Genomic DNA, 19,960 nt, shown 5'->3' on the forward strand with positions numbered 1-19,960 from the left:
AGCTCGGCAGCGTCGTGCGGCGACAGCCATGTCCAGATGGCTGCTGTGTGATTCGGCAGAAACAGGAAGCAGCTGTGGCCAGAGCCACAACGCTTGACTGGGACCCGACAGGGGAGGGAGGACATTTGCATGAGAGGGATAATCTGGCCAAGTAGCTGTGGGCCTGCCAGAATCCCAAATCTCACTTCCCCTTTCAGCCAGCTGACTGAAATACTCCTCTACTTTAAGAAGCAGATTTACCCAAATCCAGCTGTGCATTAGCAGGATCCAATCACTTTAAGATGTCACTACTGTATGTGACTGTCCAGGTGTGAGACATAATCAGACAATTACTCTCAGACTGTAATCAAAGGCAGTCCTAACCAATAGTTTATTTTGGGAAATGTTCTAATTTTACTCTAATACATTATAGATGAGAATGATGCATTTAGATCACAGATTTTTCTATAAAATGAGACAAATTCCTGAAATACTGATGTTGTTGGATTTAAAACAACTGTCAGGATCAGATTTTGGAATATTTTCAAAACTTTTTTTCCCACAATCAATCCATGTCACTGTTTAGACACCAGATAGAGTTTAACAGTGGGGAGGGAAATGTGTGTGAAATTCTGTTAAAATTCCTCCAGAAGAACAAAATATCCCCAAATTTGAATTGTGAGTAAGGAAGTAAGTGAATGTAAGGGAATTCCCAGTGTCATAACACTGGCAGGGCGTCAATTCCCTTATCTGGGGGCTTTTCCTTTAAATTTGTCAGCTTTGATTTTGTGAATTTTTGATACTCAGCTACTGTACAAGTTAATTTAACAATAGATTCTTTACAATCTGTATCAATCCTTACAATTTCCTTCAAAATCCTAAACACATTTCACTGCTAATATTTCTTGTTAGTAGGGATTTGTGGCTTGTGTCCCATTAATGTTTAGGAATCTGCTTTGTTGACAGGATCATGTTTGTATTTACACATGTGCAGCAGTTGAGTTGTGAAGATGAACCGTTGCGTGTGTGTGTTGTGACCACAGAAACAGCCCCTTGCGGTCAGTCAGATGGTGCTACAAGCTTGCACCATATGGCACAGTTTGCCATCTTCACTCTACGGACTCTATGGATCCCGACATCACCAGAGGAATTCTGTGCATCTGTCCCAGAACCAGCTGTGGGGACAGTGTGGGTGTTCAGAGACGCCCACACTGTGGCCCTCTGGGAGATGTGAGTAGTTTGGCTGCTGGCTAATTCAACAAAGTTTCAATACAGTGGCCAACCACACCAATCTGAAATATTTATCAGGCACTTGACAAAAAGATGAAAAATATATGAAAGTCTTTTTTTTTATGGTCTTCCAGTTTTTTTTTAAGATTGTCTCATTAAAATTACATGACAATTTCATTTCATGTGTGCACAGATTATAATCGTCTCATTCGACAGCAGTGTGTGTGTGTGTGTGTGTGTGTGTGTGTGTGTGTGTGTGTGTGTGTGTGTGCGACCATCAACATCTGATGACTCCAGCTATCACTTGGAAACGGACTAATCAGTTTCTGCCGTGTGGACATGAGCAATTGTCACTCATATATTAATAATGCATAATATCTCTCTATATATAATTAATAAAATGTAACAATGCACGTAAAATAACCAATTAGACTGTGAATTGATGACAGTAGATAATGTGAAATAAAGTTGCAGCAACAGATTTTCCTGTCCTCTAAATCACTCACAGGAAGGGAGGAAGAGCAAACCAAAGGGGTTTTAAAGTGTTTTTATCGTGAGCTTCAGGATTCTTTAAGTGTTGCCCAACTTCCTCAGGCTCGATTAGCACATCCAGACTTAGGAACATTTCAGGACAAAGAGAACACACACACACACACACACACACACACACACACACACACACACACACACACACACACACACACACACACACACACACACACACACACACACACACACACACACACACACAACCTAACAGAGTGATCACACTGCCCTCTGTGGATTAGATGGGAAGGAGGGCGAGAGAAGAGAGAAATGCTGCACTGCATTCTGGGTGATAAAAAACGAAGAAGAGTTGAGATGGGTTGAACATGAATATATTTTATTGGATTAGAATAATACAGATAAAACAATGACACTTATAACTTAGAGTTCACGTCAGGAACAGAGCCAAACCATACCTGACATACCTGAGGTCCTAATGCTGGATGTGGTTTTAATGCAACAAATCTATATATTTCTTAACCTTCATAAACAATGACTACCCCGAGACAACCAGGAGGAAGAACTGTGTTCATCGTCCACATCCAAAGGTCTTATTCCAGTCCTCGTACAGCTCCAGGTCTTTGGACGAGACGCTGGGTCGCACAGTCTTCAGGGCCTCCTGGAAGTCGGTGTGGAGGATCGGCCGAACCTGATCAGCGCTAATAGTGGCGATGTCACAGAAGCGGATGCTGCGGATCGGCCCCAGCGCCGCCTCTCGACACAGCTGAGTCATGTCAGCCCCTGAGAATCCCTCTGCCGCCGCGACTACGCTCTCCAGCTCGTCCTCTCTCAGCTGGTTCTTCTCTCGAGCCATAAGGTTGGTCACTATCTGTCGTCGGGCGGCGGCCTCAGGCAGGGGGATGTACAGCCTCTTCGCCAAGCGACGTCGGGCGGCCTCATCTATCTCCTGAGGCCGATTGGTGGCGCCGACCACCAGGATGCGGTCCTCCGCTGCCGTGGCCGCCCCGTCCAGCTGGACCAGGAACTCCGTCTTTATCCTCCTGGATGACTCGTGCTCCCCGTCCGTACGCTGGGAGAGAAGGGAGTCGATTTCGTCGATGAAAATGACAGCCGGCTGGTGGCAGCGGGCAATGGCGAACAGGGCGCGCACCATTTTCTCCCCCTCACCCACCCACTTGGATGTGAGTGATGAAGCGCTGATACTGAAGAAAGTGGCGCCTGACTGGCAAGCGATGCACTTTCCTATAAGGGTCTTCCCAGTGCCCGGGGGTCCGAACAGCAGAATGCCTTTGGGTGGACCACGAAGTCCAGTGAAGATGTCAGGGCGCAGCATAGGCCACACCACTATCTCCTTGATGGTGGTCTTGGCAAACTCCAGGCCCGCAATGTCGTCCCAGCCTAGAGGAGGGCCGTGATCCATGATCTCACTCATGATCAGCTCGATTATCTTCGGCTCAAAGTTTTTAAGGCGCTCATCCAGGATCTGAGGCTCCTGATCAGAGGTGTGACCTGCTCGGCCCTCTTCCTCCTCCTGTTTAGGGATGGGCGACACAAATTTAGAGAAAGCCCCCCGTGGCCTGTTGGCACCCAGGGATTTCTTCACAGCTGCTGCCACAACAGGGGTCGGACCTCTCTGGGGCTGATGGGAATTCTTTTTATGCTGATCAACGACAAACTGCTCACGAGCCGATTTAAAGGCGCCTCCCGCTCGGGGCTCAGGACCCGCCTGTACTCCGTGCGGGTTCCTGCCGGTGTCCCCTCCATCTGTGTTGTAGAAATTCTTCCGTTTGGATGAGTTGGAGGAGGGAAAGAAGACAGACTGATTGTTTTGAGTGGCACCAGCGGGGGTGGGGTGACCCTGTGGAGAGACTGAAGCCGTGTGACCAAACACAGACTGAGGCCGAGCTGGAGGTCTGGAGAATGAGGTAGGATGAGCCGCGATGGCCTCTGAGCCTCTGGGCCTCTCTGATGGACCACCAGGTGGATGAGGGGCGACGCTGTTAAACTGAGGTGGTGTTTGCTGGGGCGCCTCTATAGATTTGAACAATGGAGGCTCTGCTCTGATTCCTGTAAAGGGCACAGACAGGAAACTGCTTCGGCTCTCTTGTCCGACAGTTATGTTAACATCTGCTGGTGCCACGAGGGAACGTCCGCCTCCTCCTCCTGCCCGCATCATCTTCTGTACGCACGGCAACTCCATCACACCCTCCACGCTCAGGGAAGACTCCCATTTGTCACTGTAGTTCCTCTGACTGCGTGCCAAATGCAGCGCGCTGTCTGCATAGTTGTTGAGGCCTTTGCGCGGGTCGTCGGAGTCCAGCAGTGCGGCGTAGCGCTCCGAGTAGGTCCTGAACAGGCCGGCCACGCCCGCCTCAGAGAGCTGGGAGCTTGCCCATGCATACTGAATGGAGAGGATGTGGGCCCGGTAGGCATCTGCCGTCTGTTCAGGTGTGCAGGTGCCAGATGAAATGTCAAAGGACCTCCGCTGCCACTCGTCCAGGTGGGCGCCGCTCATGCCTGGCCTGCTCCCGCCTGGTGAAGGAGAGGGGACAGGAGTCGTAAACAATTCATGACCCCCAGTAACAGGCAGGTCACATGTTCATCACCCATCACCCAAACATTATGTCCTTGTATGGGCATGTGACATGTCATTGATAATACATGAAATAAAGCTAGAATGTCAATTTGGTCCAATTTAATATAACAGAGCAGCAGGGATCTCACTTGTTGTAATACTTGCTCTAGTTTCCTGTAGGGTGAGTTTGTTATTGATACATCTGACATGGAATCTCTATGTACCAGTCCTTAACGTTACAATGAGTACTTAAGTATTTCTGAATGAAGTGTACAGGCTTCGCTTTGTCCTATAAACTCAAAACAACAACCAAGGGAGGTCTACGTCACTTACGTTTACGGACAACTTCGTGTGTGTACGTTTGCGAGTAGTCCTTCAAACTTTAAAAGCCGGTATTTACTGCAACTTTGTGTCTGACTCGCAGTATTTCTTCCCGCCACCACTACTTCCTTATTTTGTCTCGTTCCAATTCGTTCTCCGACCCGTACTTCCGTCCCTTTGCCAACACTGCAACCAGCTTCGCTATCTCTACGATTTACCAGTTCACTCCCACTGTATACTAACAAACTACATTAGCTCAACTGACAAAATTTCAAATAAAGTTCCAAGGAACATAATAGTAACGTTCAACGCAAATAATCAAGCTGTATAAATGGAACTGGACTCACAGCGCCTCCAGATTTAGTAGCGCTTCATTTATCCTCCAGGTACGCCCCGCGACGGAGTTTGTGCAAAATATGAAACTTTTCGCGATGTTTTGACAGATTATTCCGCCGCATTGTAAATTTTGAAAATACATTTTAAATAATTACAATTAACCGGAACCTACAACGACATTGAAACGACTACAAAAACATTTATCTTGAGCTTAATCCACAATTTTGTTTTACCACCGGTTACTCGAGTAATAAAGTCTATGGCGCCCTCTTATGGCGATAAAACAATAAAGCACTTGAGTGGTTGGCGATATGCATTCTGGGATATGAAGTATCTTTTTTGCTTAAATTGACTTAAAACACCGAATTACTTTTAAATTCCTTTTCGGATAGTGTGTATTTCTGCGTTATTCGAAATTAAAGTCGTTGTCGATATTTTGGTACAGGTTATAAATCTCAAAATATTAATTAATAAAAGACATCAGTGTATTCATGAACTACATTAACCAGACTGACAGCTTTGTGTTTATGGTGTCGACGGAGGATGACAGCAGCTGAGCTCCAGAGAATAAAGCCAACACCGCCGCTGGGGAAGCATGCTGTTAGCGGGATTATGATCATCACATTGCGTCGCTAGGTCGCAGCTACCAACTGTTTCTTGCCAACAATTTTTAAGTATTTATCTCGAAGTACGAGTAAAGTTTCCTGGATAACTGTTGGATCGGTTAGCAGAGCCGGGGACAGGATGTGGAACCGGTAGCAGCAGCAGCAGTCAGTCACACCCAGTCTGTAGACATTTATGAAAGGACTTGATTTGCCGTTAAATGTCGTTATTCCATGTTTTTCTAAGACCTTCCGGATCACAACGGGCTCACAGCAGTAGTGTGAGTTCGCTATGAAGTGACTGAATCCGTCTGACTCATCATGGCACAGACAGAAAAGACACACCGCCACGTAATCAGCTAGGAATCTGTTTACACCGTCGTTTGTTTGCAGTTATTCATCCCGATCCCAGTCAGCACTGTGACGTCATGAATGCCCCTATGTACACCTTTGTTTCCCGCGATGACAACAGCTCCGTTTATGCAGAAGTTTCCAAAATCCTCCTCTCAACTGGACACTGGAAGAGGCTGAAAAGAGACAATCCCAGATTCAACCTTATGCTGGGTGAAAGGAACAGACTACCATTTGGACGCTTAGGTAAATTGTGTCTGTTTCATTATTGCATTGTGTGGCAAAATAGTCAGTCTTGTCTGTCCTATGTCTTCTCTCTGTATATAGGACACATTCAGGACATGCATGTACTTGAATGCATCACTAAATGTCTTCACTTTGTCTTTGCAGGTCATGAACCAGGACTGGTGCAGCTGGTGAATTACTACAGAGGTGCTGATAAGCTGTGCAGGAAGGCGTCCTTGGTCAAGTATGGATCTAAGCATCTATCATGAGAAATCTATAGCATTTGTCTCCCTGTTTTGCTTTTCTGCTGGTAAATTATTCAAGCAGCGGTGCATTAGCTAACTGTTTTTCTACCTCAGGTTAATAAAGACGAGCCCGGAACTCTCAGACTCCAGTAACTGGTTCCCTGAATCCTACATCATCTATCCCACTAACCTCAACACCCCCGTGGCTCCGGCTGCAAATGGCATTAGTCACCTGAAGAGTAACCCCAAAACGGATGAGCGGGAAGTGTTCTTAGCCTCCTATCACTCTAAGAAAGACAGTGGGGAGGGGACAGTGTGGATAGCCAAGTCATCTGCTGGAGCTAAAGGTAAACAGTCTAATGCTCGTTTCACCTGATTGTGTTTTGCTATGAACAGTTAAGAGCTGACATATAGAATAAAGACATTAATTGGCAAAACTTCAGTTTTGGGAGGCCGTTCATGCAATGTAATCCATAAACTTTAATATTCATTGTCCCTAATGAAACTTTTTGCAGTATATTAAACTGAATAAAACCCTGCAAGCTTGTATTGTTTACAGTTGGTATTACAGTGACATCATGCTTCTTTACTTAACAGGTGCTGGTATTTTCATATCCCATGATGCAACTAAGCTGCTGGAGTACATTGATAATCAGGGACAGGTTCATGTCATTCAGAAGTACTTAGAGAAACCTCTGCTTCTGGAGCCAGGACATCGCAAATTTGATATCAGGCGAGTCACGCATATGCAACATAAACCCACTGAGCGTGTCAACTTTTTGTTAATGATTATTTCTGTTTCAGGAGCTGGGTGCTAGTGGACCATCAGTACAACATCTATTTGTACCGGGAGGGTGTGTTGCGGACTTCCTCTGAGCCGTACAACAGCGCTGACCTCCAGGACATGACCAGCCACCTGACCAACCACTGCATCCAGAAGGAGCATTCAGAGAACTACGGACGGTACGAGGAAGGCAACGAGATGTTCTTCGACGAGTTCAGACAGTACCTGCTCACCAATCACAAAGTCACCTTGGAGACCACCATATTACCTCAGATTAAGCAGGTCATAAAGTAAGTCAATCACCATCATCAGTGCAGTATTTCTGTCCTCTGTTAGTATTTTTGTCCTCATTAGTTAAAGGAACAGGAGGTTTATTTTGATCTAAAAACTCCAGTTGACTTTCTACTGCTCTGCTGCCTACTTTGCTGTTGGTTGACCTTTGTAATGATTTTTGCCCAGGAGCTGTCTGTCATGTATGGAGCCAGCAATCAGCACTAAGCATCTGCCCTACCAGAGTTTCCAGCTCTTTGGCTTTGATTTCATGCTGGATGAGAGCTTTAAAGTGTGGCTCATTGAGATCAACGGAGCTCCTGCTTGTGCACAGTGAGTACCATTCAGCTGACGATGCTGACAATCATCCCTGTTGTTCTCTTTGAAATATGAGCATCTGTATTTGTTTGTACTTGTTTGTCAGGCTCAGAAACAGGAAATCTTTTGAAGTATTGTCATTCTTTGAAAGTAAAGCAGTGGCGAGTGAATTCTTATTTTAAGAACTTTGACTTTACAATGAACTTGAATGTTTCGCTGAGATCGATTTCCCACGCTAGATATTAAATCAGTCACAGCGCCGTTGGACTCTTGATTGCTTTCTCTCTCAACTCCACTCAAACATGCTCATTAGTTCAGACTTACTCACATGAAAGCCGATGACTTCCCTTCCCGCTCCCTTTCATCTGCAGGAAACTCTACCCGGAGCTGTGTCAGGGCATCGTGGACGTGGCTATTTCCAGCGTCTTCACCCTGAACAGCGATTCATCCGCTTTGCCGCTCCCTTATTCCTCCTCCCCGTCCTTCTCCACCATCACCACCAACTCCTGCTCCTCCCCCAAACTGAGGGGGCCCCTTCACGTGGGCCCATTCACGCGACTGTAAGCACATGCAAACATTTGCCTCCTCTCTCTACACACACACACACACACACACACACACACACACACACACACACAGTTTCTTCTTTTGCTTGCCATGAAATCGACGACTGTACGACATCCACCAAACTCAAACTGCAGAAATGAATGAATGAAGGAAGAAGCGAGTTTTTGGGGAGGAGGGACGACATGTTTCCGCCAGCCGCCCCATTTTTGACCCCCAAGCAAATGATGATGATGATGATGGGAGGACGCCTGGTAGGGATGCGGGGACGCTCTGACTGTGAGACTGTAGTGCCTTACATCTCCACCCATGCTCCCTTAAAACAAACACACACATATACCGCTCGCTTTACTAAACGCTCTGTGACTTCCTTTTAAATTTTTGTCATTTTCATTGGGAGGAAAGCTGAAGGGCCGACTAAACAAATGCTCTACCGAAGTGTCCCTGAGCAAGGCACCCTCTAATCAGCCAAACTTTATTCCCCCCTCCGACATTTCATGTGTAGACACTTGAGTTAGTCATCTGCAGAGCGCATGTTTGTGTGACAGCATGTATCAGTGTGCATCCTTACACAAGCCCTCATAACACCTTCTGCTCTAAACTACTGCCCCGAATGTGTGTGTGTGTGTACGTTAGTGTGTGTGTTTGTGATCAGATTCCTGACACAACTATTGACTGTAAGCGTACAGTGTTTCAGTGTGTGGAATTGTTTGTTTCTGTGGGTTGTTACAAAGTGTGTTACTGATTATTAGACGTGTCCAAAGGACCCCATGAAATACAAACTTGATTTGATCCGGAAAAGCAATAGCTCGCCAAAAAAGGCAGAAATCATGTAAGTCAAGTATTTTTCCGTAACGGGCCTCTTCTAAAACATGAAATGTGTTATTACCAAAGATTAGTGTGGTTATGATTGTTGAGCTTCTCAGCCAGCGGCCCTGAACGTCTCAGCATACAGACCAACCTCCTCTTCCTCTTCCTCACTGCCTCTACAATATTTTTGTTTTATTTAATTATCATCTGCCAAAACTAAAGTGGTTTATGATATTTACAACATAAACGACTTTAGTTTTTGTTTCGTGGGGTCTTTCTATAAATTGAGTTTGGCTTCTACTACTATTGGAGTTAGAAAGGTTAAACTGTGGAGTATTTAGTTCTAAAGGAATGCGTCGGTTTCCCTCTGACTTGAAACTCTTTCGGCTTGAAAGTTGTGACATCTGCACGTTTGCTAGTTGAATCCCCCCATCCTACGTTGCAACTTCTTTTAGTATAATTGATCTGTAGCTTCCATGGATTTATCATCAAGGTTTTGACTCTTAAAAGAAGGAATCATGATTCCACCGAGTGTTTGAAACGTCTTACCTACGTCTACGTTTTTGCCTTAACTTTATTCAACTGCATGAGGTTGTACTTCCTGTGTTTTGAGAAATGCAATTTTTATTTTATCAAGTTTACTCCGAAGAATGAAGGACAAGTAAGTGATGAAGATGAGCTTTGTTTGTGTATTTTTTAAGGTCAGAATGATGGAATTGAATGCAGGGCAGATTGATGGATTTACAGACTTGCTGTAGCTGAAATCATGCTTGAATGTTTGACAAGATATTAATGCAAGTAGAGAATTGGTATTCATGTCAAGATAATTGTTTGAGCTTTGGGGAAATCCAAGCAAAGTTCTCAGTATTTTTCGGATCATTTTTCCATCAAAGGAAGGGTGCCTTAGAGGGAATTGCGTAATGAAGCAAAGAAGCAATAGACCTCCAGCTTTTAAATGCACCGTCATTGATTTGTTTGGTTGCGATGGAGTGAATTTGTCTTTTTTTATTATTATTAGTATTATACCTGTGTGTTCTATTCAATGATGTCATTTCCTTTTATTCAGACCTTCTTTGCACATCTGACAGATTTCATTTCTGTATTCATGTTTTTGGTGTTTTCTTTACCAAATATCAATGTATTTTCAGTATTTGTATAGTTTGACTGTTTTGTAGTTGCTGTAGATTGACATCATCGCATCTGTTTGCCTTTTATTTAAAAGCAAGGATCCTGTCTAGGCGATGTCTTGTGTTTTTGTTAGCTGATGTTAAGTCCAAAATCTTGCATGAAAGTTTGGCTTCGTCTTTATCAGAAATAATGTTACATGTAGAATAAATAATGATTGAACTCTGAGTCGTATCTCAAGTACTTTGCTGAATTTTTGTTGTATATTTTGTCTTTAATTGTTTTAGGGAGTCACATGAAAGATGACGAAAAGGATAATTCTTGAAAATAAATAGTAAATATAAAGAAATAATTAAATTTGAAAGTGAGACTGAATGTAAAGTATTTAAATAAATTCTGATATTTTTTGCCATATATACATTATTGTCACATTACATTAAGCGTTACATGGAAGCTAGAATTGTCTCATATAATAATATCTGCAATATTTAGTTTTTAAGCCCAAGAAGAAGGTCAACCCCTTCAATGAAATAACTGCTATAGAAAATAATTCTACCATTAATCAGAGGCAGACAGAGTACACAGCTTCATTACTTAAGTAAAAGAACAGATACTGCTTGTTAAATTTGACTCCAATACAAGTAGAAGTACTTACAGTCAGATTGTTTACTTAAGTAAAAGTACTGAAGTTCTTGTTCTTAAAAGCACTTCAGTGTCAAGAGTACATCTTCTGAACATTGTATTATTACTGCCACAGTGCTTACCTTGACCTATAGACACGTCCTGGATGGAGTTTTTGTGGAATCTTTAATGTTAATACCTTGAAGAATGTAACAAGTTTTGAAAATGAAATCATTGACAAAAAAGTCACTTTCATATTTGCAAAATGTTACTTTATCCAACATTCCAACATTCCAACTTGCTCTGCGACTTGCGACTTGCAACTTGCGACTGCCGACGATACCGAGGGCTTCTTTAAGTGCCTCCATGCACGAGAAACAGTGGAAAACTACGTTTAAACAGGGCATGACGGACTACCTACAATACGTTTGTACAGGGTAGTATTCGCACGGGACTAGTATTATCTGAGGTCGTTTTTCCGAACCGTTGTACAGAAGGTAAAAATCCCCGTAATTTCTTCTGACACTCTCCAGAAATAACTTCATCTGACCATGGGGTTGCGTTCATGGTAGGAAAGGTGAAGGGGATTGCTGATAGGCTGTCCCTGTCAGTGGCAGCGGTACAATCCAATCACGTTTGAGAAGGAAACAACAAAATACTGAATCCATAGGGTTGCCCCGCCTTTTTATTTGTTATTACAAGAAGTAACGAGTACTCATGGTTATGGATGAAAATGTAGCGGAGTGAAAAGTACGACATTTGTCTTTCCAATGTAGTGCAGTAAAAGTAAAACGTAAAAGTCATAAGTACTCCCCCAACATGTTACTCGAGGTAATCCAGTTTTAATACACCCTTTCTGTGTTAACCACATAGAGTAATCTATGCATCGCAAGTCTCATGTGGCTACATGAGCTGCATGCTATCATGAGCATGCTACAGGGCACATGTTAATATTTACAGTGGTGAACAAACACTAAAGTAAGTAAATAATTTGTGTCTAAGTTTGATGTGTTTGTCATTATTATTATTAACTTTGAGATGTAGTTGTTTGTGGTAATGTTGTGGTAAAGGTTATGGAAGCTATTGGCACCATAAGAAAGAATGTGTGTGCTGTGAATGAAATGCTATGAATGAAGTCCTTACCTGCATCAGGTACAGTTGTCTAATAACCAGGGATGCACATCCCCTTCGCTACCAAGCGGGAAAAAGCAAAAAAAAAATTTAATTTAATTTCTGGGAATTATAAGATTTTTGGACATGCGCAGACCCCGATTGGGTTTTTCTGCGCAGGTCCGGAAGTGACGTCACTTCGGGAAAATACGTCACTTCCGGACCTGCGCAGACCCCGATTGGGTTTTTCTGCGCAGGTCCGGAAGTGACGTCACTTCGGGAAAATACGTCACTTCCGGACCTGCGCAGACCCCGATTTGGTTTTTCTGCGCAGGTCCGGAAGTGACGTCACTTCGGGAAAATACGTCACTTCCGGACCTGCGCAGACCCCGATTTGGTTTTTCTGCGCAGGTCCGGAAGTGACGTCACCTCGGGAAAATACGTCACTTCCGGACCTGCGCAGACCCCGATTGGGTTTTTCTGCGCAGGTCCGGAAGTGACGTCACCTCGGGAAAATACGTCACTTCCGGACCTGCGCAGACCCCGATTTGTTTTTTCTGCGCAGGTCCGGAAGTGACGTCACCTCGGGAAAATACGTCACTTCCGGACCTGCGCAGACCCCGATTTGTTTTTTCTGCGCAGGTCCGGAAGTGACGTATTTTCCCGAGGTGACGTCACTTCCGGACCTGCGCAGAAAAACCAAATCGGGGTCTGCGCAGGTCCGGAAGTGACGTATTTTCCCGAAGTGACGTCACTTCCGGACCTGCGCAGAAAAACCCAATCGGGGTCTGCGCAGGTCCGGAAGTGACGTATTTTCCCGAAGTGACGTCACTTCCGGACCTGCGCAGAAAAACCAAATCGGGGTCTGCGCAGGTCCGGAAGTGACGTATTTTCCCGAGGTGACGTCACTTCCGGACCTGCGCAGACCCCGATTTGGTTTTTCTGCGCAGGTCCGGAAGTGACGTATTTTCCCGAGGTGACGTCACTTCCGGACCTGCGCAGACCCCGATTGGGTTTTCCTGCGCAGGTCCGGAAGTGACGTATTTTCCCGAGGTGACGTCACTTCCGGACCTGCGCAGGAAAACCCAATCGGGGTCTGCGCAGGTCCGGAAGTGACGTATTTTCCCGAGGTGACGTCACTTCCGGACCTGCGCAGAAAAACCCAATCGGGGTCTGCGCAGGTCCGGAAGTGAATTTTTTTTTTTTTTTTTTTTTTTGTCTCCCGGAGCGCGCACATTCTTTCTTATGGTGCCAATAGCTGATGACAAATGTTAATGTCAATAACACACCAAACTTAGACATAAATTATTTACTTCTGAGCTGCCAAGGTCCTGAGTGACGCTTCTCTGTTGAACTGCGAGACCCTGCAACACACTAAGAGGTAAACTCTTAGCGATCATTGCGGCTGGATCGGGAGCATCCATCGACTGAGCCTGGCCGGTGATGCTGCGCGACTACTTTGCGGAGAGAGCAGAGAGATTTAAAAAGATGCGAGTGATCCACAGGACATGGGCTCCTCCGGTGTCAGGCTGCGCAGCTGGAAGTCATCGTACAGGCATGTACTGGACTGTTACACAATATAATGTATTTACCTCAGACTGATAACTGTTAAATGCAGAGAACATTCAGACCACTCTAGATTTTTAAACAATAAGTTCATAATTGTGGAGTAAACACATTTGTAAAGAGCAAGCACTACAACATACAAGTACGACGAAAATAAAATAAAAGGCTTGATATAAATGGCTGGTAATTAGCTTTCTTTTTAAGGAAATAGAAATTGTGAGACTTTAGCTTAGTACACATTGGTGTCGGCAGCCCCAGGCTCAGTGGTGACCTGCTGGAAAAAGGAATCCTTGTCCTGGTCCAAGCCTCCCAATGTTATTTAATCTAATAAAAGAAATTTAACTTAACAAGTTAATACATTAAATTGGATTTAAAAAAAAAACATTGAAAACATTTAAATACATATAATTAAAGTTATAAATAAATAAAAAAACAACAACAACAATGACATAACATTTACTCCTTTCGGTTTAGACCCAAAACACACACCGTATTTACAGGCACACACTGCTAGACTGCCATGGAGCAGATATGTTTATGTTGTAGAGCAGGGCATGGATCAATGGTATTATACCGACCACCATTAACTGAGCAACTCACAAACACCACTTAAGAACCGGTTCCCATCAGGGCTGCGTTCTCTCTCCTCTGCTCTTCTCCTTACACACCAACGCCTGCAGTCATCTGTCGGTCCAGCTCCTGAAGTTCGGGGAAGACACCACGCTCATTGGACTCATCTCTGATGGGGACGAGTCCGCCTACAGGCGGGAGATTGACCATGAGTTGGTGCAGGCAGAACAATCTGGAGGTTAATGCTCTGAACACAAAGGAGATGGTTGTGGATTTCTGACTCAACGCAGCCCCGCCCGCTATCATTCTGTGTGACTCCCCAGCTGACACCATGGAGTCCTTTCGATTCCTGGGATCCATCATCTCCCAGGACCCCGAGCTCAACATCAGCTCCCACTTGCTGAAGAAGTTCAACCTGCCAAAGACAATGATGGTGCACTTCTACTCTTCCATCATTGAGTCCATCCTCAGCTCCTCCATCACAATCTAGTTCACACACACAAGTAAAATATGAATGAACTATGTACAGTAACACACTTAAAGTAATTTATTGAAGAGGCATGTACTGGACTGTTACACAATTCAATGTATTTACTTCAGACTGATAACTGTTAAATGGAAAGAACATTCAGACCACTCAAGGTTTAAACAATAAGTTTATAATTGTGAATAATTGTTAACACATTTGTTAAGAACAAGTATTACAACATACAAGTACAAGGAAAATAAAATAAAAGGCTCGATATAAATTGCTGGTAATCTTTTTTTTTTTTTTTTAAAGCTTTTTAAGAAAATAGAAATTGTGAGACTTTAGCTTACAATACATTGCTGTCAGCAGCCCCAGACTCAGTGGTGACCTGCTGGAAAAAGGAATCCTCTGCACCAAAACCCAAGACACTGCTGTGGCGTTTGTACGGTAGAATGCTGCAGATATCACATGAAGTGCACAAGCGGCAGCCAAACTAAGGTCAGACAACAGATACATAAATAAGGGGCGGGGCCTTAGAGAGGGACTGAGAACGTTGGGGAGAAACTGTAGTGTCCAGTCTGGTCCAGCAGTGAGCAGGCTGAGCATCGACTCAGTTAACATGGTCCAGAGCAGCAGCAGCAGCAGCAGCAGCAGCAGCAGCAGCAGCAGCAGGAGGTACTGCCGGCTCTGCAGGGGGGCGTTGACCGTCGCGGGTGAGGTGCGGCAAGGTGAAGAGGGAGCTGCTCTCTGACGTGCTGCCCAGCAGACGACTCGCCCAATCTGAAAGAGATGAAAACACAGATTCATCACTGTGATTCTTCAGAGCTTTGCTGAAACATGTAAAGTGTTGTCAGGACGATGGGTTACTTCACTTGTGGGCAGTAGAAGCATGGTCCAGTGGGAGACTGCAGCCGGTGCCTCTGACTCAGAGAACTTCAAAGTCTTCTTCTGCTCTTGTTGGTCGTTGAGCAATGGTCCCTGGGGAAAACATTAAACCCAGAGGCTCAAACCCTGCATGTGTAGATGTAAAGCCTGATGTGTGAACAATGTCTGGCTGTTGATGACTCACCTGTCCAAGAATTTCAGACAGTTTTCTTTTGCGCTGTAGGTTCTGAGCTGCCAAGGTCCTGAGTGACGCTTCTTTGTTTGACTGTGACACCCTGCAACACAGTAACAGTGACTTAGCAACATAAATTAGATCTGCCGCAGGAAATGCAGTAAAGTTTGTTGACACCTACTTTACCCCTTAGCGTTCATTGCGGCTGGATCGGGAGCATCCATCGAGTCGGGCGGCGCCTGGCCGGTGATGCTGCACCACTGCTTTGTCCGCTGAATGGCGAGCTGGGATAGGAGCTGTGCACCTCCTGTGTGCTGTGAGCAGAAGAGCTTTCAATAGATGTGAGTGATCCACACGACATGGGCTCCTCCGGTGTCAGGCTGCGCAGCTGGAAGTCATCGTCCATGGGGATGTAGGGAGCCAACATGTCCAGGTCCAAGCCTTCCATTTCCTTTGAGACACAGACAAAGATACAATGAGTGAATGAGGGATGAGGAATCCTTCCCTACATTGGATCAAGGTTGTCCTCAGTACAGTTGTCTTAACCGTAACATACCTGTGTGGTGACTGGCGTCCTGGGTTGTGTATCAATGGCAAACAGCTTCTCAACCAAGTCTAATTTGAAATCTGAGCTCATGTCTGAGTCCATGGGGAAGCAGAGGTCCTGTTGGCCTAAAGGGCAGAGATGCACACGTTCACAAATTAACACGTTAACAAATCTGTAAACAATCTAAACAAATCTGTAAACATGCTTACCTGTTGGCTGGAGAGCCCATCATGACCCTGTGGATCAGGATGCTGTGAGCCATGTCCGGGAACATCGGGTGTCTCGGCTTTAGCTCGGCAACAATGCTGGAGTGAAATGACAGACACACAAAACGCGTCAAAGCTGATGGTGATATATTGTGCAGCTTAGCCACCAGACGTCATGACTTCTAAGCATTTACCTCTGTGTCAGCGTCAGCATCATCACACCGATGTACTTAGTCCCTGCTTAGTCCCTGGGTCACCGAACCACCAACCCTGGAAAATGTGAAGAAAACAGACAGATGCCAGCAAAATGATCTGGCTTTATGCTAAAGCAGAGAATTTCAAGCTCAACATGCCAACATGAAATGAAATTACTTAAATGAAAATAAAGTAATTTCAATGTAATTTAATCTAATAAAAGACATTTAAGTTAACACAAGTTAATACAATAAAATACAAAATACATTAAATACATATAATAAAAGTTATAAATATATTAATAAAACAAAATAAAAAATACAACAATGAAATAAAATCGTTTGGATTCGGCTTCGTCATGGAGCAGATATGTTTATGTTTGAGAGCAGGGGTATTCAAGTACAATTTAAAGAGCGCCAGTAGAGAACATTTCTCGGAGCAAAGGTCTGGAAGATCATAATGTCTAACTATGTAGTGTGATATTTAAGTAGCCCCGTTGTAATCAACATCTGCTTGTAATCAATACCGGACTGTCAAATCAAATGAATTTAGTACGATTCAAAAACGTTTTGACAATATTCATTGTCACGTAACATATATGTAGCAGGTTAATTGTGAGCTGCATTTCGAAATATAATTCAGCAAATAAAATGCTCAACTTATATAAAATAAAGGAAGCAAATGCTTGAATCGCCCATTTTCTGTTTCACATATTGACTCAACTGATTTCACAGATAATAAATCTCAAAACAAAACGAGGAAAGAATAATACCAGCAGCTCTGAGGGAACATTGAATGTGCGGATCCCGGTGGACTCTGCTCATATTGGGCTCTAAGACCACTTGTTTTCTACAATCTCACTTCAGCTTTTAGCGGCTATATTTATTCAAAACCCTAATGTTTTGTCTCATAATGCTGTTTCACATTGGCACTTTTAATACGGAAAACCGATTCTGAACAAGTATGTCACAATTTTGGAGAGCACCATTTTGCCTCCCTTTCTCCGCCTCACTCCTATTTCTCAACTTTCTCCGGCTCAGTCGTCTGTATATATCTCTTAGTTTCAACACACGTCAGCACAATGTTCCTACTTTATGCTAAAGCAGAGAATTACAAGCTTAAGCACAACAACATTTTCACTTACCTGTGTCGCTCTTTCTTCTTCCGCTTCCGTCTTCAACTTGGCTCTGACTCAGCATAAACCATTACCGTAGACGTCACCTGTCTGCGTGGAGCGTCACAATTTCTCCCGCCAAAAGGCACAAACCTGATTGGCTTGAGTAATATCACGTGGGATACCTTAACTCGCATGCAATTGGTCTCTGAGTTTTTCCTCGCTGAACTATTACCGTAGACGTCACCTGTCTGCGTTGAGCGTCACAATTTCTCCCGCCAAAGGACACAAACCTGATTGGCTTGAGAAGTATCACGTGGGATGGCTTAACTCGCATGCAATTGGTCTCTGAGTTTTTCCTCGCTGAACTATTACCGTAGACGTCACCTGTCTGCGTGGAGCGTCACAATTTCTCCCGCCAAAAGGCACAAACCTGATTGGCTTGAGTAGTATCACGTGGGATGGTTTAAACTCGCATGCAATTGGTCTCTGCTGTTTCCTCGCTAAGCCATTACCGTAAAAACTGTAAAAGCGGCGCCGGTCATAATAGAAGAGCCCCGTCTTTTAAACCATAGCCTTGATTAGATTCAGGAAGCTTGTTACGCTGAATGTGACAACAGTAATTTGTTAAATGAAATATAAATGGTGCCTCATTTACATAGAATAAGATACATAGAATAAATCTGCAATCAAAAGGAATCACAGAGAGTTTCAGTCAAAGAGAGACAAAAAAGAGACAAGTCAATACTTGCGCGGCGCTGGTGTGTGTGTGTGTGTGTGTGTGTGTGTGTGTGTGTGTGTGTGCCATGCTTCCTCTTTCCAGTGAGTCTATAAAGAGCTGTGGGTATCACAATAATATGAAACTCTCCAGTTCATCATGGACAGAGCATTGCTGCTGGTTCTGCTTTGTCTCATCAATGTTTTAACTACTCCAGATGCAGAGACAAGATCAAGTCTTTTCTGAGAGTTTAAAAGCTCATTTCATTTGTGAGTTTAATCATCAACAAAAACACCAACTCTAGTATAAGTACAAGAGAAAAGATTAAATACTGTACTGCTTATGAATGTGGACTCCATGTGATCTACGTGTATGTTTACATAATAAAGATTAAACTAAAACAGTGCTCACCCTGAGTTCATACATAGACACTTCTCAAACTGAGGTTTATGAAAGTTCACACTTCTAGGAACTTGAGCAAATGATTGATGAGTTCATGTGACTGTTACACACAACCACACATGAAAACAGGTCTAATAAGTATACCTTTGCAAAATACAAATCATTCACCCACAGTCCATAGAAAAGTGCTTTGACAGAGTGTGTTTAGGGAATGATGCAGGACTTCACTTCATCACTTCACTCTCATTTCAATAAAATCACAATGTGACACATTTATCCACAGTTATTTGGTAAACAAAAGAAGACACGACACTACACTAGGAAACATAATTCTTTGTAGTGACTGAATGATTCCCTTGAGGACTCTACAGCATTTAACAGCATGATTCCAGAAACATTGTATTTCAATATGAATGTTAAATGTATCCACTTAATCCCTTTAGTATAGCAACAAAAATAGCAGTGCTGTTATCCAAGTATATATTTTCATGGACATTTCCCATTTTGGCCCTTTGATGAAAATAAAAGGAGAAACAATGTAAGAAGAAAACTAGTTTGAAACACCAATATGTCCTTGAGGAGTAACAGATGGTATAGAAGTAGTTTCAACAATGCTTCTCTCATTTCAGACACCTCAGTACAGAGCTTGTTCGGTACTAATTCTGTAATTCTGTTTGGGGGGGAAATGGTGTCAATACTCCTCAAACAAAGCATTCCAAACAGGAATGTATAAAAGAATTTCTGAGGTTGTTGCGTTACATTTCAACGAGCAGCATTCATTTCAAACATATTTATAAACTTTCACTTTTGCACACCTGAGTATGAGTGAGTGTAGAATAATAATAATAATAATAATAATAATAATAATAATAATAATAATAATAATACCAATGTGCCTTAACCTTCCCTTCAGATCTCTTGACCTACACACATTGGTTGTTAACTCTAAATAACTTCCCTTGTCATTAAATAGAAAATGCGAAAGTTCCAGGTTTTTGTAGATAGAGTTTCTCATACATTCGCAATCCCTTTGTTCCCTGTTGGTCCAGGGTTTGCGGGGTTTTGCAGGGTTCATTTGTTTGTTCATTCAAAAGTCTTCACCATGTGGACCAGTCGAGCCTGAACCTGGAAACGTGTGTCAGT

General features: G+C 43.6%; 2 protein-coding genes and 1 pseudogene across 5 annotated transcripts; 1 reads left to right on the forward strand and 2 right to left on the reverse strand.

Annotated features, from left to right (window-relative positions):
• Positions 1–2,087: 2,087 nt before the first annotated feature.
• On the reverse strand, positions 2,088–5,042 carry fignl1 (fidgetin-like 1). The gene is made up of 2 exons (XM_076169312.1): positions 4,625–5,042; positions 2,088–4,248 (listed from the first exon to the last, which is right to left on the reverse strand). Exon 2 carries the CDS (start codon positions 4,229–4,231, stop codon positions 2,285–2,287), a length of 1,947 nt encoding a protein of 648 aa, XP_076025427.1. The 5' UTR covers positions 4,232–4,248; positions 4,625–5,042; the 3' UTR covers positions 2,088–2,284.
• Positions 5,043–5,486: 444 nt separating this feature from the next.
• On the forward strand, positions 5,487–10,470 carry ttl (tubulin tyrosine ligase). Of its 4 annotated transcripts, none has more exons than XM_076169331.1 (8): positions 5,487–5,831; positions 5,944–6,147; positions 6,292–6,370; positions 6,486–6,718; positions 6,969–7,104; positions 7,176–7,445; positions 7,615–7,758; positions 8,115–10,470. In XM_076169331.1, the coding sequence occupies exons 2-8, from the start codon at positions 5,979–5,981 to the stop codon at positions 8,305–8,307; spliced, it is 1,224 nt and encodes a 407-aa protein (XP_076025446.1). In that variant the 5' UTR covers positions 5,487–5,831; positions 5,944–5,978; the 3' UTR covers positions 8,308–10,470. The 4 variants fall into 4 exon arrangements, with proteins under 4 accessions (XP_076025446.1, XP_076025447.1, XP_076025448.1 ...); XM_076169332.1 differs by having other exon boundaries at positions 5,487–5,718; XM_076169333.1 differs by having other exon boundaries at positions 5,487–5,718; positions 6,023–6,147.
• Positions 10,471–14,712: 4,242 nt separating this feature from the next.
• Positions 14,713–16,410, reverse strand: LOC143015325 (hypoxia-inducible factor 1-alpha-like; annotated as a pseudogene).
• Between the last annotated feature and the right edge of the window lie 3,550 nt (positions 16,411–19,960).

Source organism: Genypterus blacodes, unplaced genomic scaffold, assembly GCF_046128005.1.
Source record: "Genypterus blacodes isolate CSIRO-AG114 ecotype Tasmania unplaced genomic scaffold, CSIRO-AGI_Gbla_v1 ptg000195l_1, whole genome shotgun sequence".
In the NCBI taxonomy this organism is placed as follows: Eukaryota; Metazoa; Chordata; class Actinopteri; order Ophidiiformes; family Ophidiidae; genus Genypterus; species Genypterus blacodes.

Coding starts and splice junctions, on each gene's coding strand:
- fignl1 (XM_076169312.1), bottom strand. CDS start 4,231: ATGAGCGGCGCCCACCTGGACGAGTGGCAGCGGAGGTCCTTTGACATT.
- ttl (XM_076169330.1), top strand. CDS start 5,979: ATGAATGCCCCTATGTACACCTTTGTTTCCCGCGATGACAACAGCTCC. Junction 6,371..6,485: donor AGGAAGGCGTCCTTGGTCAA/GTATGGATCTAA, acceptor TTTCTACCTCAG/GTTAATAAAGACGAGCCCGG. Junction 6,719..6,968: donor GTCATCTGCTGGAGCTAAAG/GTAAACAGTCTA, acceptor TTTACTTAACAG/GTGCTGGTATTTTCATATCC.